Raw genomic sequence first — 24831 nt, 5'->3', positions numbered from 1 at the left:
GGCCCTGCTTCCCTTATAAGCAGGGTAGTCAACCTGTGGTCCTCCAGATGTTCATGGACTATAATTCCCATGAGCCCCTGCCAGCATTTGCTGGCAGGGGTTCATGGGAATTGTAGTCTATGAACATCTGGAGGACCACAGGTTAACTACCCCTGCGAGGGTCCGCCTGAACAGGAGGATTTCTTATTTTGCCTTAAAAGCACTTATACCCCACTTCTCCCTGTGTTTCAATGTGATTTACAATCAAATAAATTCCCCAAGATTCAGGTGGGTCACCATGTTGGCCTGAAGCAGCACAATTTGCGCCTAGTGCCCCTTTTGAGACCAATACAGTTTTATTCCACCCGGAATTAAACTTTGTTGGTCTTAAAAGTGCCACAGAACTCAAACTGTGGCCTATTTCCAATAGTCTTACGTCAGGAGATTCAAGTACAAACATCCATGGCCTGAAGAATAACCTTGCCTGCCAATTGCTTGGCTGATCAAACTGACATGAAACAAGCCGATATAGGGTCCAGCTTTTTTTTAAAAAGTTAAAAACACTGATGACCCTACATGAGGGTTGCCAACTTCCAGGTGGGGCCTAGAGATTTCTCTCTGATGCTCTCACTGTCACAAGTTGTGGCGGCAGCTACAAGTATACAGTTTCAAGAGGGGACTGGATAAACATCTGCAACAGAGGTCTATCAATGGCTCTTAGCCACTGGGAATATAGGCAATGCTCTTTCTGGGGCCATGATGCTCTGTCTTCTTGGAGAGCAACTGTGGGAGGGCTCCTAGAGTTCTGGCCCCGCTGATGGAACTCCTGATGGCTCCTGGGTTTCGGCCACGGTGTGGCAGAGTGTTAGAAACTGATTTCTTCAATCAAGAGATGAGCTATAATTCCAAGAAATCCCCAGATCCCGCATCAGTAAAGGGGCTAGAAGCACCTCCCGGGGAGGTTGTTCCATAATTATGGGGCTACCATTGAAAAGGTCCTATCTTGTGTGTCCACCAAACAAGCTTCTTAGGTCAGTGGGACACTCACTGTGATCTTCGCTGTAACTAGAATTCCTTTTTCTTCTTCATGCTTTTCAGCTGACTCCTACTACTGCTATGTTCGTGTTTCAAGGCCAGGAGTTTGCAGTGATTAAGTTAATAATACATTCATTTCATTTAAAACTATTTTGTCAATTGCTTTGAATTCATACACAGAAAAGCAAGCTATAAATAATATATTGCATCAAATTCCCCTGCAGAGATCTTGAAAAGCATAACATGGTGCATCTGTTACTTGTCTACATTTAATAAGGTACACACAAAATGGCCTGGATATTTGCTGCAATTGTGGGAAACATAGGCAGTTCTACAACTAAGGAGCATCATAATTTAATTTCAAATACTGTAATTTGAGGACAGCAAAGTTATAGGAACTTAAATGGTTGAGAGATGCCGAGAAAGTGAGGACAATTGTCCAAAATTGCTGAATTTGACAAAGTAAGAGAATGAATAAGAGGAAAAATACATTAGATATTAGTCCTGTTTTACTGATTCTGTAAACAGCAATTCAGTCTCAATGTACATAAATGCAACTATTTTTTAATTTGTCAACTCCTGTTTCCAAACCATTTCCTGTACACCTCCTTACTATTGAGCCTTATTCTAGATTGTGCTTTTTAGCGATTTCCACAATATACTATATATAATAGTATTTGTTTTAATTATAAAAATGAGCATCAGAGGCATTTCAGTGTCCTATGAAAGTAGTGATGTTTTTCCAAACAGGGCTGCTGAAATACATAAAGACAGGCTGAAATATGCCTCCTGCTTCTGTGCTTCTAAAAGACAACAAAACCCTAGTTGTGACTCAGTTTCTCATTTGTGTACTGCTGGACCAGCTGAGGCCTGGTTCCAGTTTTCTGGAGGTCTCCTGAGCCCACTACCAGACCCTTCTTCTTGCATGCACAGTGTTTTCCTGCCCAAATGAAAGCAATCAAACTACCTGCAGTAACGGGGCCACAGTGCCTGCACACCATTTGCCCACTGAGGATGGTTGGTGGGTGCAGCTAAGGTGCCAATGCCATGGTCACACTAATGCTTCGTGCTCCTTCTGCAGCAGTGCTAGGCATGCTGATGCTGGCTCAGGACCAGCAATAGGACTATTATTAAACAACCCATAACTGTACTGCTGATGGGCTCCACAGCAGTAACTGAGCATTAGGAAAGAAGAGAGCAGGAAACTGTGCAAGTTCAGCAACAATTATGTTGCTTGCTGTAAAGGGGGTCTATTGGACTCTTTTGGCACAAGGTATTCAGGGCAATGCCAGAGGAATAGGAAGAGTAACGCCACTTCAGAGAGAGAGCGGGTACATTATTGCAGAATCCAAATAACGACATTAACAAATATTATAGTTGCATTGGAATGTTGCAGTCAGAAATATCAGAAAGCTGGAAATCCTCTCAACATCACTTGTTATATCAGAAACATTCATTTTGTTCATATTTTTTAAAAGTTGTAGAATCTTTTGATACAAATCCTGGATTAATGAGATTATCTTCAATATTAGATATTAGTGCCTTAACGTTTTTCTAATAAGATGCTATAAAGTTCCTTAAAAATTGTGTCTGGTGTGTACCAAATTTAGATTGGCCAATGAATACTTACGGGCCACAGACAATTACGGAGGGCTATTAAAGAAGAATGTTATTCAGAATACTGTTTTTTTTAATGTTACAAACCCAGGTACTTAGAGGAACTGGTATGGAATCACGATTTGTGATAACAGTCCCCATGCCCTTTAATCTACCAGAGAGAAATCATATGCAATAGGCTTTTAAAGGACAAAAATATATGATACAAATTTGCTTTTGCTAAGTCAGACAAACCATGGAAACGTTTCTGGAACTGAGACAACCATGTCTATGTAAGGAAGAATAGCATGTTTTTCTTTCATTAATTTTTGGGTTGGCATCCTGTGCCATATGCACTAGGTTTAGTGCAAGTCTTAGGACTTGCAGACATCAGCTTTCTTCTCCCATAGGCACTCATCCAACAGAGAGCTCTGCTCAACAACTGCCCTCACACTGGGAGTGTTTTCGACACACGCCGCTGCACAAAACCAGTTAAGAACCCACCAATGTAGCGCAGTCCTGCGGCACCACCAGGCAGAGAGGCCAGCAAATAAGCACCACCAGCCACCAACTGGATGCCAGCACCCAGAGTGGTTAGCAAGGTGCTCCGGAGACCAAGGGCAGCATACAGGGTGCCACCCACAGAGCCCAAGTAAAGAAGGGCCAGGCCACGGCGATCAGGTTCGCCCAGGAGACGACTCGGGCCTCGCAGGAAGGCAGCAGCACCCAGCGCAAAGGCTGAGCCCAGGGACCAAAGCAGCGCAAATTTTCTGAGCAGCAGCAGTGAGCCATAAAGGGCAGCAAGGCCGAAGCAGAGAACAGCCAGCAACAGACACAAGGCGCTTCCCACCAGGCGCTGCCAGCGAGACAGACCTGTTGGCAGCCATGGGTCTGGCTCTGGCTCAGCTGCCCAAGGCCATGTTCCTGTTGCAGGGAAAGGGTTCATCTGACCAAACCAAGCTCCAAAGCCAGACCCAGACTCCACTGTTTTATCCTGCGGTGGGCTCTGAGATGCAGATGGAACTGTTGAGCCACTGCCCCCCTTAGACTGGGCCAAGTATTCTTGCAATTGCCGGTTCAGGTCTGCCATCTTGGAACAGAGGTGGGCAGTAGCAACTTGCCTGGGATGGGGTGCAAAAACAGTTTTCTAGAGGCAGCTCTTTGCTTGACCAGTGCACTTCAAGTTTGCTGCCCAGTGCCAAGGCAGTAGTGCCAGTGCAGTCCCACAGTCATCTTGGTCTTCAAGCAGAGGAAAGCCAGCCCAGCCTTTTTAATGGTCACATGAAGGCTTCTTCTCCAGTTAGGACGTCCACATGCTCAGACAGGCAGAGGCCCTCAATGCATCTCACAACTGAAAGACAGACAAAAATGAGACAATGTTATTCGTTCACACCCTGCTTTTTCTCCTCAGTGGGACCCAAAGTGGCTCAACGTCATTCTTCTCCATTTTAGTCACACAACCACCCTGGGAGGCAGGTTAGGCTGGCACAGGGGTAGTCAAACTGCGGCCCTCCAGATGTACAGGGACTACCATTCCCATGAGCCCCTGCCATCTGAAGGGCCGCAGTTTGACTACCCCGACTGGCCGCAGGTCACCCGGTGAGTTTCCATGGCACAAATGGAGAAGTGAACCCGAGTCTCCCGCATCCTGGCCTAACACCATAAGCCACTGCCCTATGCTGGCTCTCCAGCCACTGCGCGGCTAGTAACGGAGGCTGCTTCTAGCGCGCCCTCCTGAGAGTCAAGGCACACTGCGCAGGTGGCGGCTGCCAACGTCCAGGTGGGCCCGGGATATCTCCCGGGAACAGCCTCACAGCCGCCGAGGACTTTCTCCGCAAACTCCACCCTCGCACTTCCCACTCGGAAACCTCCAGGAATTACTCAAGCCGCAGTTGGCAACCCAAGCCCACCGAAATCTCCTCGCTGGACCGATCAGCCGACCAGGAAGATGGCGGTGCCCGCCCACCGGAAATGCCTGAGAAGCCTTTTCCGGTCGTTCTCTCCGCCTATCCCGTCAAAGGATTCGAACCCGAAGCCCCGCCTCTCCCCTGAAGCGACGGCCGCATCTCCGCGGTCATTGGACGCGCCTCCAGCCAGTCGGAAGCCCTTAGCAAAAATGGCGACGGCGCCGCATCCGCTCAATTTCCTGCATACGGAATTGGCCGGGTGTCGCGGAGGAAATGACGTCCATGGTGCGCGACGGCCCCGGTCTCTGCTGGCGGTGGTGCACGCGCGGGCGCCTGCTCGAGGTCAGCGGAGGGAGGGGGCGGGCGGCTGCGGGAGGGGGCGAGGGGGAGGGAGCGCGAGGGGGGCCCGGGTGGGCGGGGCCAGACCAGCCCCCCCCCCCCAGGCCCGCAACCCTCCTGTTGGCCAGACGTGGGCTGGTGGCACCTGGGCCTTCTCCCGGCCCCTTTCCCTCCCCCTCCGGGGCCCGGCCTGATTCTTCTGGGGTTACGGTTGTCAGCCTCCAGCTGGGGCCCGGAGATCTCCCGGAATTGTTGCTTATTCGGGAGGCTCAGGGCGGGTTACGGCAACAGCAAATTACAGTTGTACGTAACATTATGACACCTTTCAAATTCAATTAAAATATTTCGCAAATTTTGCAAATAATCTTTAGATGGCAGGGAGCAGTTCCCTTGGAGGAAATGTCCGCTGTGTCAGGTGACCTCTGATGTCCTCGTAGTTTAATTGCAGCGTGACCACGCCTAAACAATAAAAGAGTCTTTTATGTGTTTAGGAGTTGTAATTCAGCAATTAAATTATGAAGAAGTTCGTTAGGATGTGAATATTGCTTTTATGGCTCATTTTATCCGTGTAAAATAGTCAACGGCAGTTAATGCTTCTAAATGTTGGCTTTTATGGTGGAGAAGTTTTAAGTTTTATTGTTGATGCATTTTTAACCTTTTAATGTATTACCTTCCCTTTTACAAACTGCTATCGTATAGTAATGCTTCTAAAATTTTGGTCTAAATGACCGTAAATAAATGATTTGATACCTAGAGATCTCTAGACACTTGTGCAATGAAGCTTTCGGTGGGATCCACTAAGGAAGCATTCACAAGCAAAACACAGGATTTACTGGCTCCTTCTTTGGATTTGGGATTTTCAGTGGCACTCCTACAGCTTCTTAATACCTGTGTATTATGTCTAAATTATTTGGATAAAGCTTTTCTTCGTATTGTACCAGTTCTTAATGTGTTGTCTTTCCCCAGTGGATTTTGTTCTTTTGAATAACAGTTAAGCACTGCATGTCCCATTATGCCTTTTTTAGCCTCCAGGTGGGGATCTCCTGTACTTGCAGCTCATCTCCAGTCTATGGAGATCTGTTCCCCGGTGAGGGGGGGGGAGAATAATGTTTTGCAGGGTGGACTCTGGCATTGGATTCCACTGAGGTCCCTCTGCCTCTCCCTGAGACCTCACTCTTAAGTCTCTGGGAGTTTTCTAACTTGGAACTAATAACTTCCCACCATGACCCTCCAGTGGCTCGGGAGGACCTGGCAAGCAGACCAGGTAGGTTTTATCCTACCCTAAGCCTGGTCTGTCTGCACTGTTGTGAGACTAATTGCACCAAACTGCCTGTCTAAATTGGGGTGTGAATATGCATGTTCATGACCTTAATAAAACCTTTATCCTGGCACAGTCGCTCAGCTAGTGTAAGAAAGAGAGCTTTGACTCTCGAAAGCATGCTCCCTGAAGCTCTTATTAGTCTCTGAGATGCTACTTCTGCACTGCAATTCAGCACAAGCCGTTTTACTGACATTTGCTGTAGACAGAGTGGGTTAATGGTCTGACCCACCTCCCACTTTCCGTCTCATTTAGAAAGCCATCTCTGCAACATGAGTCTCAGTAGTATCCAGAGCTGTGTTTTATTTCCCTAGGCTTGGAAATGATGTTTCATAAGTTCTGGCAACCATGGTTCTCCCCCCCCCCCTGTTTTCTCTTGTGCAGATCCTTGGCAATGATGAGTTGATGTCACTGCAGCGTTTCTGCCCTTTCCCACCTTCATCCCTCCCTCTAGATACAAAATGGCAGCCAAACTGATGCAGCGTTGCGTTCGACTCTTTGGTGTCTCGTCTCCCTTCTACATCCACACCAACGTGATGGGCGTGGGGGGCAAGATGGTCATTTCCAGAGCACCACCCCAAATTCCTCTAGCCTCACTGAGAGTTCCAGCCTCCACAGAAATAACAGACAAACGTTCGGTACACGTGCAGGAGCATAAAGCACCTCAGAACCTCAAGGAGATAGATGTTCTCATTGACTCAGCATCCACCCCAGAGGACCTGTTGTACGTGGGGGAGAGTCACTATCTAAGTGCAAACCAGGCTGCCAGAATCATCACGAGGCTCTCCCGTATGGTGGCGGAACAAAAACTGGGACCCAGCAGGATTTTAGATGACGCGCGCTTCCATGACCTGCTTCACAGAGTGCATGCACAGGTAGGCTCCACAGCCCTGGAGAGACTGAGCAGAGGAGTGTGGTAATAATGCACCTGGCTCCCAAGGTTAGGCCAGAGGGGACTGCATTGCTTTTCGGTCTTCTTTTATCTTCAAAATAGCTCAGGCTCCCTCTGGAGCGAGGGGAGCCAGAAGAGTCCAATCCCCTTGGAGTTGCAGAAAGGCGCTCTCAAAGGGATATAGGCAGCACATGCTGGAACGTGGGAACCCAGAAGACGCTGAGCAGAACTGTCCATTGTTCAGCCATTCTTGCTTGACATACTTGAGAAACCCCCTCTTGTCTTCTTGACAAAGCAGTTTATTAAAATACATTTTTGCTGGGTATTCTCCCAAAAATGTATCAGAAAGTTTGTGGAAATGGTCTTCTCAAGACCAGGCCGTTAACACTACAATAAACCCCAGCAACAACAATCAGGGAGGGGGGGAAATGTTGGGTACTTTAGATTAAGATCCCACTCCCACAAGGGGGCCCACAAGCATCTTAAAAGACATGCAGCTGAGTCTAGCTTACCAAGCAGGCTGTCTAAAAAGCGATGGCCGGCAATTTAACTGAATGTTCTTGTGGGCAAAAATACCTGACATGTCTTGAGGCGATGGGGTTGAGGTGCGCTTCTGACCAGCCTTGACCCTCCATCCACTCTGACCTCAGAGGGCACTTGGGGAGAAAGCTCTGGGACCCCCTGCCGTTGTTTCAGCCTGTGGCTCATGGGCAGAACACCTGCTTGGCATGCTGAAGGTCCCAGGTTCAATCCCCAGCAACTGTCATTAGAAAATCAAGTCATAGACGGAAGGGGAAGAGCTGGGTTTTTGTACCCCGCTTTCGACTACCTGTAGGAGTCTGAAAGGGGGGGTACAACTGCTTACCCTTCCTCTCTGCACAACAGACGCCCCATGAGGAGGGTGAGGCTGAGAACTAACTGGCCCAGGATCACCCAGCTGGCTGTATGTGGACGAAGAGTGGGGAATCCCGGTTCCCCAGTTCAGAGGCCGCCACTCTTAACCACCACACCAAGCTGGCTGTTAACACCAAGCTGATGCAAAGGGCCCTAACATGTGACCCTGGAGATCCGCTGCCAGGCTGAGTGGGAAATGCTGACCTTGATAGGCAGAATAAGGCCGTTTCGTGTGTGGCGGAGGAAGACCCGACAGCAGCGGAGGTGGCACATGGATTCATCGGGCCCTGTGGGAGAACTCCCGCACCTGCCTGCGAGAGCTCACCCGCCTTCTCGTTGCCTCCAGATCTCTCAGGTGTGGAACACTTCCCTGGTGAACCTCCTGAAGAGCCTCTTGCTGCTGGGCCTGGAGCAGAAGAAGGTGCGCTCGGTGGAGCAGGAGGTGCGCTGGCGGCTGAAGCGCCTGCCCTTCAAGCTGCTGGTCTCCCTGGCCGAGCACCTGGTTGTCAGCACGCGTGGGGGCGAGCCAGTCGAGCTACTGAATGAACTGCTGAAACAGCTGGAGCTGCGCTGGACGGAAATCGATGACACCGGGACCGTGGTCACACTGTTCTCCAAAGTGGGGGCTTTCTCTCCGACCCTGATGGACCGTCTGGAGGAAAAGGTAGAGGGGGGGGGGCGGTGGAGCTGCCAGGGGGAGCATCCACAGGGGGTTTCCTAGGGTGGAACTTGGATTTAGGCCCCTCTATTTGGAGGACCAGAACCTTCCAGCCCCACCTCAACCAATGCTCCTGGAAGCATATGAATGACTCCAACCCAGACTCACTACAGATCATAAGAAGAGCCCTCGTGGATCAGACCAGGAGTCTATCCAGTCCAGCCCTCCCGTCTCACTCAGCGGCCAACCAGTTCCTCTTGAGTGTCAACAACAGGGCACGGAGACCGAGGCCTTCCCCGGATGCTGCCTTCTGGCTGTGGGATCCAGAGGGTGACTGCCTCCGCATATGGAGGTTTCCCTGTCTTCCATGAGTCCATAGAATCCTCTTTTCCAGCTGTTTATTCTGCAACTGTGTCAAGTTCATTGCTCGCCTTTTCCGTGGGGAGCATTGGTCCAAACAGTTGCCACAGTAAATATCTGTAGCTCATGGGCCCCGGAGCTCGTTGTGGGCTCTGGGGATAGTTTTGCTGCAGACAGGCAAAGGAACCTCAGGGCCAAGTGACCATTAAGTAGGTGGCAGAGGCTCTGCTTGGCATGCAGAAGATCCCAAAAGGACCAGGCAGCAGGTGATGGGAAAGACCTCAGCTTGAGACCCCGGAAAGCTGGTGCCAATCTGAGTGGGCAGTACTGAACTTGGTGGACTGAAGGTTTGAGGCAGATAGTCTCTGAAAGGAGTTTCACTGGCAGGAGAAGGGTTGGCGGTGTAGTCAGTGGCTAAGCCCACAAAGCCAGCACTGGAAACACAGGCCATCGGGTGTGCTGCCAGCCCTTTCCTCAGCTCCCAAGGTCACTGGCTCTCCTTTGTCGCCTGCATCCGTGCCTTGGTCCCTCTTTGACCAGGAAGAGATAGGAGCTCTTCATGATTAGAGGTAGATGAGCTGCCCTGCCTGCGTTCAGCACCCAGGGTCTAACGGTGAGTCTCTCTCTGCCTCGCGAGGCTTCTTGTCTTTGCAACAGGGAGAATCACCTTTGGATTTTGCACCCAGTCCTTTAAAAGCTGTGGCCATTGCAAAGGTCACTGTTTAGATCTCCTTGGGCATTAAGGGATTGTTCTCTCTCGTGCTGGAGGAGGGGAAGTGACACAGGCATGCACAGCTTGGAGTGCAGTGCAGGACATGGCAGTGTGGGACATCACGGTACAAGCAATGAGCGGTTGGGTCCCAAGGGACAAGGGCCCATCCATTCCGTGCCCTTTTTCTCCTCTTGCCTCCGCTTAGCTGGACCTCCCCACCCTTGTCAATGCCATGAAATATTTGCTGTGTTGCTAGAGTTGGCCAAGCAACCAATGTGTGGGATCTTTCCCCCTGTTCTCCGCAGGGAGGGGGGGTGCCCTATAAACTCTATTCCTGCAGAAAGATGTGTGGATTACAGGACCTTAATGTGGAACCGGCAGCTCGGTGCCATAATCAGAATCCATGTTGCAGCGGTCATGTTCGGTAGAGTCCAAAGTCTTCTCAGAGGTAGAAAAGCCCAAATGAAAAGATGCCGTGCATTCTGCTTGGTGCCGGAAGGCTAAGAATGGAACTTCAGCCTTTGTTGTCTTGGAAGCTGCTGCTGCAGTTCTTGGTGTTCTCCCTGCCTGCTTGCTCGTGACTCACGCCAAGCGCTTTCGCCAACAGGCCCTGGAGTTGGCAGAGTGGTTCAGTCCTGAGGACACGCGGAAAATCGCCATGGCGTTGGCGTTTCAGAACCGGCGGTCCATCCCGCTGCTCCGGGCCATTTCGTACCACCTGGTCCAGAAGCACGTCTCGCTCAGCACAAACACCCTCCTTGACGTGGTGTTTGCCTTCGGTAAGCAGCACCAGCTGGTCCCTCCACTCCAGGCCATCTTTGGCTCTCCGCTGTGGCTGGTTCCTTCGTCCTGAACTTGGGCTGTCAGAGGTCTGTTTCAGGAGTAGCTGCTTCATCCCACTCTGCTCTGGGCTGTGCTTTCTTGCTTGCTGACTCACCAGGGGCATGCTGGGGAATTGAGAGGTGTGCTGGGGAATGTACAGCAGTGGCACATGGCCTTCCCAGTCAATTTGCCATCTGCGATGGAGGAACTAGGTAGGAGCAGTGAAGATGTACAAAGTTGAGGGTCAAAGGAGAGGCATGCAGTGTTCAGAAGCTGCAGCTAATGCAGAGTGCTGCAGCTAGATGGCTGGTTGTGGCCAAAAATCAGGAGCACATGACCCGGAATACTACAGCGATTACGCTGACTTCTGAGCCACTCCTAATCCCAATTCAAGGTGTTGGTTTGACAAAAGTCCCAGGTGGCTTGGGACCCCGGGGTATCTGAAGGACCATATTCTCCTGTATGTTCCTGGCCAGGGATTAAGGTCATGGAGAGAGGCCCCCCCCCCGACCCTCCCATCAATCATAGAAGCTTGTTTGGTGGCCTTCTCAGTGGTGGCCCCTTGATTTCAAGGAAACCTCCCCAGGCAGGTGTGCTGGCCTCCACCCTTTCAGTTCTTTCGGAGGCAATTAAAGACCATTGTATTTTGGACCGCATTTGATTAATTTACCAGCATTCCTAAATGGTGATTAAATTTTAAAATGTATTTTACGTATGTCATGTCTTTTATCTGTATCACCAGCTGCCCTGAGCTCTGTAAGGAGGAAATGCAGCTAATAAAGGTTTTAAATAAATAACAGGCTGCCATTAAAAAGGTGAGGGTGGGGCGGATGAGGGAGGGCTGTACAGAACCAGGAGGTGTGTGGGAGGGATCGCTAACTGCTGGTTCTTCTCGCCCTCTAAGGGAAGCTGAATTTCCACCAGACACAGGTGTTCCAAAAGGTAGCGGCGGAGCTGCATCCCCGCACGGCCGAGATGGCATATTGGGATGTGGTGCGCTGCCTCAAGTCCTTCGCCTTCCTGAAATGGCTCAACTTGCCTCTCTTCGAAGCCTTTGCGCAGGTGAGTACGGAGGGGCCATGGAAGTGACTCTCTGAGCTCAGTGATGCAGCTTCGATCTCTGCCAAGAAGAGTAACATCCCACTGGTCTGTCCCACTCATGGCAGCAGGGTCCCCTGGCAGGAGAAAGTGTCCAGAAGGCTCCTTGTGCCAGTGGAGAAGTGCTGCCATTAGCACTCTTACGTGCTCAGAAAGGGAGACATTTGCAGGGGGCTGGACTGGTTGACCCTGGAGGTCCCTTCCAACTCTATGGTTCTGAGATGTTACCCACAGCAAAATAATGGCTGATAAGAATGATGGAATGGGCAGAGTCGGCTTACTGCCTTAATTAGAGAAGGACGATATCTGTATTGTGACTAATTGGATACCTCTTATAGACTTCGCGTAATGTGGGGAGAAATGAATTGATGGCGTATGGATTAGAGGGAGAAATAAGAGCTTGTAGGGGGAAAGAGGGATGTTCTATAATCATAATGAAACTGATATATAATGTGGGGTGTGCCAAACAAAACCAGAAAATCTTCACCCGCTGGTGGAAGATTCTGAGAGCAAACATAAAATTCCCCTGGGGAAGGGAATCCCAGCATTTTGAGGCCATGATCAAGCAAAATGCTTGTTCCCTTTTAGCCTCAGATGCTGAGACAACTAAAGCAGGGCCTCCGAGGACTTTACTGAGCTGGCATAAGTAGAGAGGAGGGCAACCGAGAGGACGAGGCAGTGGGAGCCTTCTCTGTCCTGGGCCCTACCTGGTGGAACGAGCTCCCGGGTGAGCTGCGGGCCCTTCGGGATTTGGCAACGTTCCGCAGGGCCAGCAAGACAGAGCTCTTCCGCCAGGTCTATGGTTGAGGCTGGGGTCGGCGAGGTAGATCTATTGCCCCCCCCCCCCCCCCGGATCTGAGGTGTACATCGCTCCTGCTCCATTTTTTCCATCGCCTTGGCAATGGGATGGGAGTTGGTTGTCTTTTTCCGCCATGTTGTGAGTCTTTTAATGTGGTTTTTAAGACTATTGTTGTTACCCGCCACGAGCCTGTTAGGGAGTGGCGGGAAATAAATCGAATAAATAAATAAATATTTTTATCCCTTTCTCAAAAAGACTAGGACATCCAATGGAGCTGATGGGCAGTGGGTTCAGAATGGACAAAAGGAAATACTACACAGAGAGTGATTAAAAGATGAAATCACTGCTATAGGAATAAACAGTTTTAAAACAGGGCTAGCTAGAGTCGTGTAGATTAGGTCTATCAATGGCTATTGGCCGTGGCAACCGAGGGGAACCTCCACATTCAGAGGCACTAGATTTCCCTCCAGACCCCGGAGGGAACCTGGACTAGATTGCTGTTGGTCTGATCCAGCAGGCCGCTCCGTATGTCCTTGTGACCAGAGTGTTTGAGTAAGTTCATCTGTGAAGGCAGCCCTGAAGGTGCGTCAGGGCTGTCCAGGTTCACGCAAGCACATTTCTTGCACTCAGAAGCAAACTGGAAGCCAGTGTGGAGGGAACAAGGCTGGAGTGGAAGGCTCCCTGCAACCCCTTTATTGGCTTTGTGAATTGCTGAGACACCTCTTCCTTTCTCCTCAGTACACAGTGGACAATGCCAGCACATTCGACGCCATCGCTCTTAGCAATGTGGTCCTTGCATTTGCTCGCCTGAACTTCCAGCCCAGTTGTGCTGAGGCCTTCTTTGGCATGGTAATCCCCTTCCCTCTCCCAGGCTGCAGGGGGCGCTGTGGCTGCACTGAGTGTTGTGGTCCTACGCATCAGAGCGGCTTACCACTCTTGCGCAGGGTAATGCTGCCCACTGTTGGAATCTGGCTGTAATAGTTGTCTTGCTGTCCCCTTCCTCAGATCCATGAGCGTTTGGCTGACCGCCTGGACTCCTTGGACCCGTACCTGCTCGAGGACCTGGTATGGTCACTGTGTGTGCTTCAGCAGGTGAAGGCCCCCTACCTGCGGAAAGTGCTAGCTCCAGAGTTTCGCACTCATTTCTTAGGTATCAGCAGGTGATGCACTAAGGGCTGGGGAGGGGCAGAGGGAGTGTTTTCCTCGGGTGTGGGTGAGGAACTTGCTTGACCAGTAGAACAAAGTTTGACCAACAGAGTTTAATTCTGCAAATGTGCATGCACTCAGAAGTTTCTGCCCAGAATTAAAATTTGGTGGTCTTCAAGGTGCCCCTGGACTCAAACTTTGTCCTGCTTCTTCAGACCCATCTGAATTTTCCTTGATCAAAGATCAAAGTGCAAAACCCTAGTGCTGTTAACTCAGGGCCCTCCGATCCTTTAAGCCTGTGGGCACCATTGAAATTCTGACACAAGGTGGTGTTCAGAACCACAAAATGGCTTGCCACAGGAGTTGGAGACAATCGCAAAATGTCAGGTAGTTAATTCATATTTAACTGTCACAATTACTGTTCAGCCTTTGAGGCTGAAGCTCTGCTTAACAAAATGCTGTTTAAAGTGAACGTTCTATTTCAAATATTTTCTTTTAAATGCTCAGCTTCCCTTCAGTTGTCCTTGTGTTGCTGTGGCAGCTGCTGCACATCCCATTAGCTCTCCAGTGGCCAGTCAGGAACACTGCTGGGCGGAGGCCCCACCAATCCCCTTTCTAAAAAGTTCCAAGGAAACTGTTTCAGAGCACCGTGTAGAGCAGGGGTAGTCAACCTGTGGTCCTCCAGATGTTCATGAACTACAATCCCCATGCGCCCCTGCCAGCATTTGCTGGCAGGGGCTCATGGGAATTGTAGTCCATGAGCATCTGGAGGACCACAGGTTGACTACCCCTGATGTAGAGGACCCCCTGTTAGCTTGTCTTCCAACAGACCACTGGAATCAAGATCTGCCGCTAGAGGGCAGCAGCAGAAAGGAAACTCTGTTTTTGCAAGGGCTTGTTTCCGACAGGGAGTCTGGAAAGCCCAATTTGACCTGTAGTTCCTGGGCACATCAGAGACCTTCCTTCCACCTGATGTCATGTGGCAGGAAAGGTGGGATACGCTGGGAACCCGTGACTTCTCTCTCTGTTCTTGAGCAGGCTCAGTCAGTGCCATGGCCACAGGGAGGTGTGCTCCATGCCGTGAGTTATTAGAGAAGCTGTAGGCAAACTGAAGGTCACAGCCGTCCTACAAATTGAGACCTGCTTAAGCAGCTCTGGTGCCCCTCCCCCCAACCTGTTCACTGCGGAGTCAGTCCCCATGATTTTTGCAAGCATCTGACCTGTTTCCAGAGGGGGGAAATGACGGAGGGTAAAACAGGGTGGCTGAATCTCAGAGTAAGGCATTAATATGTAGATGTAAGCCAGATACGATGCAGTGTTGGTCTGGGCTTCCCAGACCCCAGTCCAATGCTCTAGCCTAGGGGTGACGAAACTGTGACTCTTAAGATGTCCCATGAGCCCCTCCCAGCTGGTGATTGTAGGCCATGGCCATTTGGAGAGCCACAGTCTGGCCACCCCTGCTCTAAGCTCCAAGCTGGAAGGGAGCATTTAGCCCAGGGTCATCCTGTGTGGCTGGCAGATACTGGGACTTGGGTCTCCCCATTCTGAGTCCAGGACTTCCTCCACACTGGGTGTCCTGGCTCTTAGAAAGAGCTGGCTTTCCTTGCTTCACCGAGATCCTGCGTGGAGGATCGCTGCAGCCCAGCCATGGCTGTTCCATGCCACACCGCTTTCCCAGAGCTCCCAAATGCAGCCTTGTCAAATTCGGTGTTTGCCTCTTTGGCGGTGAGGACCAGCCCTGTGGCTGCCACCAAGACTGGGCAGTTTTCACGGGCCTCTGTTCCATGATGCTGGACTTGGGGCTAGAGACACGCTCCAGGCAAGGGCAGAGTCCCAGTGGGCCAGGTCCAAGTGGGTCCTCTCCTGCGCCCTGCTGCGGCTATTTCAGGCCCGACCTCCACAGTGTCCTTCAGGCAAGGCAGACTTGTCTTTTTCTCAGTGGCAGGGAGCCAGAGCAGTTCCACCTGCCAGAGATGCATGGTAGGAAATTTTCCACTGTTCTCTCGTTCTGTGGGAAGTGCTCTGCTACTCAAGATTAATTGTTTCATATGGTCAAGAATGATGAATAGATGTCTTTTGCCAGGGCACTGCTGAGCAAGTTTGTCTGCTGCAAAAGTTCGTGTTATTTGGGCAATTATCCCTGTGATAGATACAGCCACAAATATAATAATTCAAACTTAAAAAAAAAATCAAGTTATGGGATTGCTTCTGATTTAAGCCTGCACAGTCAAAGCTAACCTTCTTCTTTAGATGTACTGGGGGTATCAATAGGCTCCGCCCCCGCAAAGGCTGCATTTGGGAGCTCCAGGCAAGCACTGGAGCTGCCCCGGCTGGGCAAGAGTGAGCCTCACAAACGCTCCTCCCCTGCCACAAATTTTGTTAGCTTTTAAGTTTCTGCAGGATTCTTGCTAAAGACCTGTTGGCAATCTTGGGTTCTCTGAGTGGCTGCTTTCCTTTGGAGAGGTCCCTTCGCCTCCCTCAGATCAACAGGGTTTAGCAGTGAAGCTTCTGTCCTCTGGAAGAGCTGCTCTTGGGAGATGTGGGCAGTGGCCTCTCTGGTTGGGGGTGTGCCAGTGACCTATGGCTGCACTGCTGACACTTGTCCCCAGACGAGACTCAATTGAAGATCCCCGAGTCAGTCTTCGGCCTGTGACTCTTGTGATGGCTGCCCGGGCTGATGCCGCTCTTGGTCTTGGGTTTTTATTGCTTGCAGTCCTGTTTAGTTTCTGTTATGGGTCTTGTTTGGAAACCAGTTGTAGGGGGACAGCCTCCCCAGGGGGGGACATGTCCTCCCCCGCCCCCCAGTTTGGTCTTCAGGAGGCAGCTGAAACGATTGTATTTAGGGCTGAATTTGCCTAATTTAGTTTCTATTTCTTGGCAGTTGGAAATAAGACACCAGACTGTCGTCTTTTATGTGTTTTGTAGCTGCTCCTTTATTTATGTTGTAAACTGCAGCAGGATAGAAAGATAAGTCTGTTGAAATTTAGCACGGTGAAAGTTTTTAAAACAAAATCCAAATGGTGTGCTAATTGGAGACTTGTGTCCTTAAGTGTTGCTCCAGCTGGGCCTGAGAATGAAGGGGCCACAGCAAAAACCCTGAACTCTTGTCCAGGAGACCCTCCTTGGGGGATGGGCCTGTGCTAGCATTCTGCCCTTTGGACTTTCTGCCAGCCCTGGAGCTTTATCCTGCTCCCTCCCCCTTTCTCTCCCACCCAGGTAATCAGTCCCCCAAAGGGCACAACTACCGCTTAAAACTGATCCACATCAATTCCTCCGCCCGCCTGGAATGTGCCGGCTATGATGGGCCCTTCCTGCCGCAGGAAGCTCTGGGCCTCCAGGAGCTGCAAGGAGACAGGAAGCCGACTCCACTGCAGAGCAGCCTGAGGGAGACGCTGAAGACCGTTGTTGGCGAGGAGGACAAGGTGCGCTTTGAGGTGGACACTGTCTTCGGCTGGCAGCTTGGTAAGCCTGGCCTGGCAAAGGGTGGTTGGGGAAGCAGCTGCTGAGGCAGCTCTGTGGAGCCCTGCACCTAGCGTGGAACTAAGACAACTGTTTGCCCAGTTAGCCCCTCAAATGGCAGGGCACCCAACCCTGACTGAGAAACTTACTGGCAGGTGCTGTCTAAGATGATCCCTGCCTTGAGTCACTCTCGGAAGGGCAGTATAAAAATGCAATTTAATAATAGTATTAGGAATGTAGAATAGATGGAGTCATGGAGGAGAGATCAGTGGCTGCTACACCCAGAATCCCAGAGACTCGACCTCTATGCCCTGCTGTTGGACCTCTAGTCTAGAGGAACTGGCTGGCCCCTGGGTGAGACAGGAGGCTAGACTAGATGGACCCTCCTAGCTTGACCCAGCAGGGCTCTTCCGAGGGTCTTCTCAGGGGAAGGCCTCAGCCTCTCTGCCCTGTGGCTGGCCCTGCAGAGGAACTGGCTGGCCCCTGGGTGAGACGGGAGGCTGGACTGGAGGGGCCCTCCCTGGACTGACCCAGCAGGGCTCTTCTGAGGGTCTTCTCAGGGGAAGGCCTCGGCCTCTCTGCCCTGTGGCTGGCCCTGCAGAGGAACTGGCTGGCCCCCGAGTGAGACGGGAGGCTGGACTGGAGGGACCCTCCCTGGTCTGACCCAGCAGGGCTCTTCTGAGGGTCTTCTCAGGGGAAGGCCTCGGCCTCCCTGCCCTGTGGCTGGCCCTGCAGAGGGACTGGCTGGCCCCTGAGTGAGACAGGCGGCTGGACTAGATGGACCCTCACTGGTCTGACCCAGCAGGGCTCTTCTGAGGCTCTTCTCAGGGTTAGACCTGGTCCTCTATGACCTCTGGAGGAAGTGGTTGGTCCCTATGTGAGATGGAATGCTAGACCAGATGAATCATTGGACTGATCCAGCAAAGCTCTGATTATGTTTTTATGAGAGCCACTGTAGAGGACTGGCTTAAAAGCCAAGGCCTTCCCCTGATGTTGCCACCTAGCTCTGGAATTCAGAGGTTTAGTGCCTCTGAATATGGAGGTTCCCCTCAGCCCCCACAATTAGTAGACATTGATAGATGTCCTTCATGATTCTGACAAATCCCTTTTCTGCAGGGCCTGCAAGACAGAGCTCTTCCACCAGACCTATGGTTGAGGCCAGCTGGACAATAAACACTATATCCAAATCTCGGGCCTCCCTTCTGCCCTCTTCTGCCTTTCTCTGTCCTCCGGTCCCTCCAATCTTCAACATCTAGTTGGCTACTTATTATTACTAGTGCAGATGCAATAATGATAGATGCGCTTTTTTTTATAATGATAGATGTGCTTAGGGCTAATCCTGCGTTGAGCAGGGGGTTGGACTAGATGGCCTGTATGGCCCCTTCCAACTCTATGATTCTATGATTCTATGAAAATGTTTTAGTATTAACTGACTATATTGTATTAGTCCATTGTATTTATACTGAAAATCTGCAAATAAATAAAGTGGCCATCATGACTTCCTCTGGCAGCAAATTCCCCCTTTCGATCACTTTTCTGTGTAAAGCCTTTTGTCTGCCCTGAGCCTCTGGGCCACCCGTTTCCTTGGATGCCCTCCAGTTCTAGTCTTTGGGGAGAGGGAGAAAAAGTTCCACTCTCTCCACCCACTCCACGCCTAGTTTTGTGAACTTCTCTCATGGTATTGGAATAGTTTGTCTACGGGACCTTGTCCCCTTCCAGAGAAATACAAACCGAGGAGCCTCTGTTTTGGCCTCGCCTGTCCTCCACAGATGCCGAGATGGTGCTGAACGGAGACAACCAGGCCCTGCCTGTAGCAGACTTTGACACACCCCACCTGCTCCAGTCCACAGGATCCACACCCCTTCCGCCAGGGGCCAGGAGGTGAGTCAGGCTAGACACTGGGCTAAGCACTACATTAAAAACCTATGACTCAAATCCCCAAACGGAAAGAACCAAAACATGTAACATCAGTGGTGGCAAATTACTGACCAGCCTCTGTAAAAATTTTCCGGAGACCTAAAACTATGTCCCTGACCAGATGACATGTGTAAGCCACATATTCGAATGTGGATTTGGTGTAGTAGAGCAGTGGCCTCTAATCTGGTGAGCTTGGTTTGATTCCTCACTCTTCCACATGCAGCCAGATGGGTGACTTTGAGAGAATCCCAGTTCTCTTAGAGCTGTTCTGACTGAGCAGTCCTGTCAGAGCTCTCTCAGCCTCACCTCCCTCACAGGGTGTCTTTTGTGGGGAGAGGAAGGGAAGCTGCTTTGAGACACCTTCGGGCAGTGAATAGCGGGGTATAAAACCCAATTCTCATTATCATCATCATTATCTATTACTATTACTATTAGTAAGGTCATCAATCCAAGGGATTACAGAAGATGGGCATTTCTTTTTTTCATTGTTATAAGTCTTTTAGCATTGGTAAGGGCACAGGGGGTTTATTTTCCTTGACTATAAGTTAGTCTCTGGGAAAGAGAGCCAGACTCCAGGGGCACCTTATAGACTTAACGTTTGAGGCAGGCGAGGGGCTTTTGTGAGCAGTGTGTCCAGTGAGCTGTGACTCACGAAAGCTCCTCCCCCGCCATCAATTTTGTTGGTCTTGAACGTGCTCCTGGACTCTGGCTGCAGGGCGCTCAAGATTCCTCAGATCTCAGAGCTAAGTTCTCCCTGTGGCTGTTGTTGAGGGAGGGGCAGAGTGCTGCTCCTCCTCTCTTTGCTGACCTGAAGGGGCCCAAGAGAAGTCTCTGGCAGGAGACGTCTGGCTCCTGGGGCCCTCTGTGTGTTCTGGAACTGATCTTCTGCCTGTCAAGCATGGGTATTCGGTCTCTGGTATGCTCAGAGGATGCGGGAAGCAACACAGCCCTGTTGACTGCTGCTTCCTCTTTTCCTGGTCTCCTGCTACAGGCTTGCCTTCTTGAGATGGGAATTCCCAAACTTCAGCAACCGGAGCAAAGACCTGCTGGGGCGGTTTGCCATGGCCCGGCGGCATCTGCAAGTGGCGGGGTTCTTGCTTGTTGAGGTAAGTAGCTGTGCGCTGCTGTGATGTGTGTGTGTGTGTGTGCCCCCCGTGGTCCTGTGATGAAGAGTGCACAGGTACAGCTGATGGCTCTCGGGACCATCATCTCTGTAGCCTGACATTCCAGGAACAAGGAGAGGCGCCATGTTGGATCAGGCCAGCTGCAGGCCAGCCCTCCGTGTCCCACAGTGGCCAAAACCCAGGCCCCATCAGGAGGCCCATCTGTGGCACCAGAACCCCAGAAGGCCTCCCGCTGTGGTCCCCCAAGCACCAAGAAGACAGAGCATCCCTGCCTCAGGCTTCAGGTGTTTATCGATAAACATATAAGAGAAGCCAGGTTGGATCAGGTTGGTCCATCACCATTTGCAGTGACCACTGGCTTCCATCCCTGAAGCACAGCCAGTCTGTTTCCTGCCCACAGACTGTGCCACTCTGAGCTCCTTTTCTCCATTAAACTCCACCCTCCCAGTATCCAGCCTGCAAATCTTCAGGCATCTCCATGCCAGGTTTCGTGGAGGTCTGTCAGAGGTCACGAGACAGAGAGAGTAAAGGGGACTCTCAATCCTAGAGCCAGGAGGCAACATCTAGGCCCTGCTGTTGGACCTCTTGCGGAACTGGGTGGGCTTGCGTGAGACTAGATGGACCCTCACAGATCTTATCCATCAGGGCTCTTCCAGTACTTCTTCCAGTTCATGATGGGAGCCACCTGCCTTCAGTCTGGGGGGGGGGGGGCTCCCGGAAGCCCTTGGCTGTTCTGCTGGGCGTCAGGCTGCCTGCCCGAGGATTGGAGGGAGGGGCTATGTTTGAACAGGGTCATCCATTATTTAGCTCTCAGAAGTAATTATAGCTCTGCACGGCCTCAGCACCCTGCTTGGTTCTCCAGCAGCGAGGGGGGCAGGCGGGAATTTGTGTGTGGGAGAGAGACAGCAAAGACACAGTTAGTCTCTTTATTTGGGGCTGGGGAGGAGGCCTGAGACCTCAGAAGACTCCCGTGAAGCCATGCCAGGGGCTCCCTTTGGGCTTCCCTCTCTGTCTGCCTTTTGTAGCCAGATGGGAGGGAGGTGTGAACTGGTATGAACTGGAAGGCCAACAGTGGGATACTGGGGCTGAGGCCGGCCCCTGATGTTGCAGCCTGGCTCCGGGATTCAGAGGTCCAGGGTCTATGGATGTGGAAGTTCCCTTTTAGTTGCCACGTCTTGTAGCCACTGGGAGGCCTCTTCCTGGTAGCACCTTAAAAGCCAACCGGGTTTCCAGGGTCTAAACTTTGGAAGGTCAACGCTCCCTTCTTCAGATACATAAACAGATTGTGTTTTCACACAACAGCAGGAAAGCTGGCGTTTTTTTTAGATTCGAACCCAGAAGCACTGTAGAGACCCACAAGACTGGGGGTGGTGAACTTTCAAAAGTCAGTCTTGTGGTGCTCCTGGCTCAAACCGAATGATTCCACTGCAGACCACGGCTGCCTTCCAGAGCAGCGCAGTTTAGTTCTCCTCCTCCCAAGGAGGGGTTCCTTGCTGTAGGCATAAGCGGCGAGGAAGCCCTGCTGGGAGGAATCTCCCCAGGCAGCAGGAGTGCTTGAGTGAGCAGCAGAGAGCTCTGCGATTCGTCCCTTCAGCCGGGGCTCCCCGTCATGCCCACCAGCACCTCTTATGATGCCCATCGAATGGTTTGGGAAAGGGAGCCGGACTAGGCGAGGCCGTGGTCCAGCAAGGCATCTGGCTGGCAATTGGAAATCTGATTGGCCGGGCAGATTTTTGGCCATGTCGCTTTAGCAGCAGCTGCCATTACAACACAAAGATCTTCACCGTGTGATTGTGACGGACATTTCACAGCCAGCCTCTTTGGGCAGCTGTTTTGCGGCTGTGCCCACAGGCTCAAAAGGTGGGGAACCTCTGCCTCAAGCTGTAGCGGCCGCAGCCCTTGCCTTCGGGGGCAACAGAGCTGTGGGGGCAGTCTCTCTCCTTGCCTGGCAGGAAGGGTGGCCTCTTCAGATCCCAAGGGGGGCAGGCATTGGACACCTTCTGGGCCACAGGCTGTTGATCTTCCAGGCCCAGACGCCCGTCTCCATTGTCCCAGGCTGGAGTTCAGCTGTTGGCAATAGCTGTATGGGCTTCCCACGCCTGCCAAGCCTCCGAACGCACGATGTTGGGTCAGGCTTCTATTCGTGAAGGTGCTGGCCAGTCGCCTGTTTGCACAAGGGAGAGCAAAGGGCATTGGAATGCAGCCGGGTGGAAGGGGACGGAGATTATCACCAGGCAGCCATCTGGACCCGCTGCGATTCGCTCCCACCCCAACCCCTCCTGACCGGCACTGCTGATCACTGGCTAGCTCAGAGGCCGAAAGGGGTGTCAGGCCACAGGGTTTTCAGGCTGAGACCAGACAAGGCCTTTTCCATGTAGGAAACCTTTTCTGTTGTCCACAAGAGCTGAGCGCAGGTGCAGTTGGGGTGCTTAAGGGCATCATACAAAGATTTGAGAGACCCAGGATCAAATTCCCACTCCACTCCGAAGATCCCTGGCACATCCTGTGACTGCTGCTCTTTTTCAACCTAGCCCTACCTCACAGGGTTGTTGTTATGCAAAAGTAGGGCAAGGAGAACCACAAAAGCACCCTGAGCTCCTTGGATAAAGCATGGAATCAAAAAATACATTAAAAACAGAAGATGTATACATTTTGTGTATATTTAACAGCGGCACTGAGGGGTGCGGGGGAGGGATGGTTCTGGAAGGTGCCATTTTCTGTTCTGTACTCTCTCCTGGGCATATCGGGTGGTTGATGCTGTGTGAGGGGCTCTCGTCTTCCTTGTTCGCTTAAGGTGGGGGCTGGGCCTTGCCTGCTGAAAGTCTGAGGTTCAGTCCCCAGCACTGGAGGGCCGCTGCCAGCCAGAGTAGAAAATGTACTAACCTCGATGGATCAAAGCTCTGCTTCAGCAGGAGGCAGCTTTTATGTTGGGGAGGGGCCGTGGCTCAGTGGCAGAACATCTCTCACCTCTGCAGAAGCCCCAGCAGCATCTCCTGCGAAAAGGACCAGGCAGGAGGTGGAGGGGAAGAATTTTATCTGCCTGGGGCCCTGGAGAGCGGCTGCCAGTCTGAGCAGACGATTTTGAGGGACCGAAGGTCTGATCCAGAAGAAGGCGGCTCTGTTTGTTCACGTGAGCCGTGGACAGGGGCTCTTGCCTGTGATTTTCCACTGTCACAGGAAGGAGTCCACCGTGCCTTCAGATCTGGCTGATTTGCGCTGGCACTCCGACCTCTCCCCGGGAACAAGCCGACATGGCTCTGACTCATCTTCCTCGTGGAGGCCTGACCTAGTTTTTCTCCCCTCCCCTCGCCTTTCCTTTCCTTTCTCGTAGGTTTCCTATTACGAATGGTTTGATTTGAAGTCGGAGTGGCAGAAGGCCGCCTTTCTCAGGGACAGGATGAACAAGGCAGTGGCCGAGGATATGGCCAAGTAGAGAACCATGCTTCGAAGGGAACACCGGCCTGCCTCCCTGCACGCTTGCTGGGAACGGGCTGAGGAGCACTGTGGACCTTCTTCACCCGTGTGCGTGAATGTGCATTTGAATAAATGGTCTGTTGTACAGTTCATACCCCGCCCCCCTTTCCAGAAGCCTGTTCCCACAAAGAGACTTGCTCCTGAATAAGTGGAGCCCTGCGAGATTAGACCAGTGAGGGTCTATCCAGTCCAGCATCCTGTCTCTCCGAGTGGCCAGCTGGTTCCTCTGGACAGCCCACCAACAGGGCAGAAAGGCCAGGGCCTTCCTCTGATAAGAAAAGCCCTGCTTGATCAGACCAGAATGTACACCCAGAAGAAGGCAGAAATCTCCAGGATTCCTCAGCCAATCTGACCTGGTGGGGAATCCCTTCCTGACCCCAAAGTGGCAATCGGCATTAACCTGGACATACCAGAAAGGGCCAGGAGAGCCAAGCCCTGGCCCCTCCCGTCGTCCCCTCCCCCTCACGAGCTGCCTAAATCCATAGTGAGTCATTGAACCAGCACTGCTGTGCAAGGGCCCTCTAGCCTCTGCTCGGGTGAGTTGGTCTCCGTAAAAGGCAAGTGGCTTTTGTTTCCGGAACATCCCTCTGCCATTGACCTGATGGCTTGGCTCCGGGCAGGTTCCCTTTCCCTTCCTCAGTCCGTCTCCCATTGGGATGGTAACTGTGTTCTCCCTCGCAGGGTGGTTGTCAAAACAGGCACACTAAAAACTGGTGCGCTTCACAGCTTAATGAGAGGAGGCGAGTCTTTGGACATGTGCACCTCCACACACTGGAGGCAGCTTTCAGGGAGAAAGTGAATGCAAGACGGCAAGAGACCCAGGCTGGGCCTCCGCATCAGATTCAGTTAACGGGTAACTAGGTAGTGACCTCATTTGCAAGAGCTGGGAGGAAAAGCGGAAGCAGCAGCAGTCCAGTCACAGCTGGGAACATCCATGTTCGCTCACCGAGGACCCTGCTGGATCAGTGCTGACATCCCTGGGACAGCTCTCTCCTCTAGCCCTGCTTATTTCAACAGCAGCTTTGCCAAGGTGCAGAACTCAGACAGAATGATGGCCCCTCTATAACACTGCCAGGAATTTGTGCTGGCTTTAATCGAAGCAGGCTGCTGGCTAGGGCAAAAGAAAACACCCCGAGAGTGTCGAATTAGGGTTGTCAGCTCCAGGCTGGGAAATACGTGGAGATTTTGTAGTGCAGTCTGGAGGGTTTGGAAGAGAGAGCAGGCTGTCAGAGTCCTCCAAAGCAGCCGTCTTCTCCAGGAGGGGACCGATTGCTGTCCTCTCGAGTTCACTTGTAATTCTGG

The 24831-nt window shown here is 51.7% G+C and overlaps 2 protein-coding genes and 2 non-coding genes across 8 annotated transcripts; 3 read left to right on the top strand and 1 right to left on the bottom strand.

Moving 5' to 3' along the window:
* Window positions 1–1197: 1197 nt before the first annotated feature.
* On the bottom strand, window positions 1198–4644 carry SFT2D3 (SFT2 domain containing 3). 2 transcript variants are annotated; one of them, XM_077304381.1, is made up of 2 exons: window positions 4521–4644; window positions 1198–3961 (listed from the first exon to the last, which is right to left on the bottom strand). In XM_077304381.1, exon 2 carries the CDS (start codon window positions 3698–3700, stop codon window positions 3059–3061), a length of 642 nt encoding a protein of 213 aa, XP_077160496.1. In that variant the 5' UTR covers window positions 3701–3961; window positions 4521–4644; the 3' UTR covers window positions 1198–3058. The 2 variants fall into 2 exon arrangements, with proteins under 2 accessions (XP_077160496.1, XP_077160497.1); XM_077304382.1 differs by having other exon boundaries at window positions 4492–4604.
* Window positions 4645–4709: 65 nt separating this feature from the next.
* TBRG4 (transforming growth factor beta regulator 4) lies at window positions 4710–23619 on the top strand. Of its 4 annotated transcripts, none has more exons than XM_077304343.1 (11): window positions 4710–4859; window positions 6559–7049; window positions 8307–8624; window positions 10298–10469; window positions 11417–11574; window positions 13148–13258; window positions 13415–13559; window positions 16772–17017; window positions 18784–18895; window positions 19923–20037; window positions 23387–23619. In XM_077304343.1, the coding sequence occupies exons 2-11, from the start codon at window positions 6636–6638 to the stop codon at window positions 23486–23488; spliced, it is 1893 nt and encodes a 630-aa protein (XP_077160458.1). In that variant the 5' UTR covers window positions 4710–4859; window positions 6559–6635; the 3' UTR covers window positions 23489–23619. The 4 variants fall into 4 exon arrangements, 3 of the variants coding, with proteins under 3 accessions (XP_077160458.1, XP_077160460.1, XP_077160459.1); XM_077304345.1 differs by having other exon boundaries at window positions 4795–4859; window positions 6629–7049; XM_077304344.1 differs by lacking the exon at window positions 4710–4859 and adding an exon at window positions 5002–5159.
* On the top strand, window positions 9023–9157 carry LOC143821192 (small nucleolar RNA SNORA5). Its single transcript, XR_013225730.1, has one exon. It is a non-coding gene; the product is annotated as a small nucleolar RNA SNORA5 (small nucleolar RNA).
* Window positions 15244–15380, top strand: LOC143821193 (small nucleolar RNA SNORA5). The gene has a single exon (XR_013225731.1). It is a non-coding gene; the product is annotated as a small nucleolar RNA SNORA5 (small nucleolar RNA).
* Window positions 23620–24831: the final 1212 nt, after the last annotated feature.

Source organism: Paroedura picta, chromosome 11, assembly GCF_049243985.1.
Source record: "Paroedura picta isolate Pp20150507F chromosome 11, Ppicta_v3.0, whole genome shotgun sequence".
Classification (NCBI taxonomy): domain Eukaryota; kingdom Metazoa; phylum Chordata; class Lepidosauria; order Squamata; family Gekkonidae; genus Paroedura; species Paroedura picta.
This window is presented reverse-complemented; position numbering and strand designations above follow the sequence as displayed.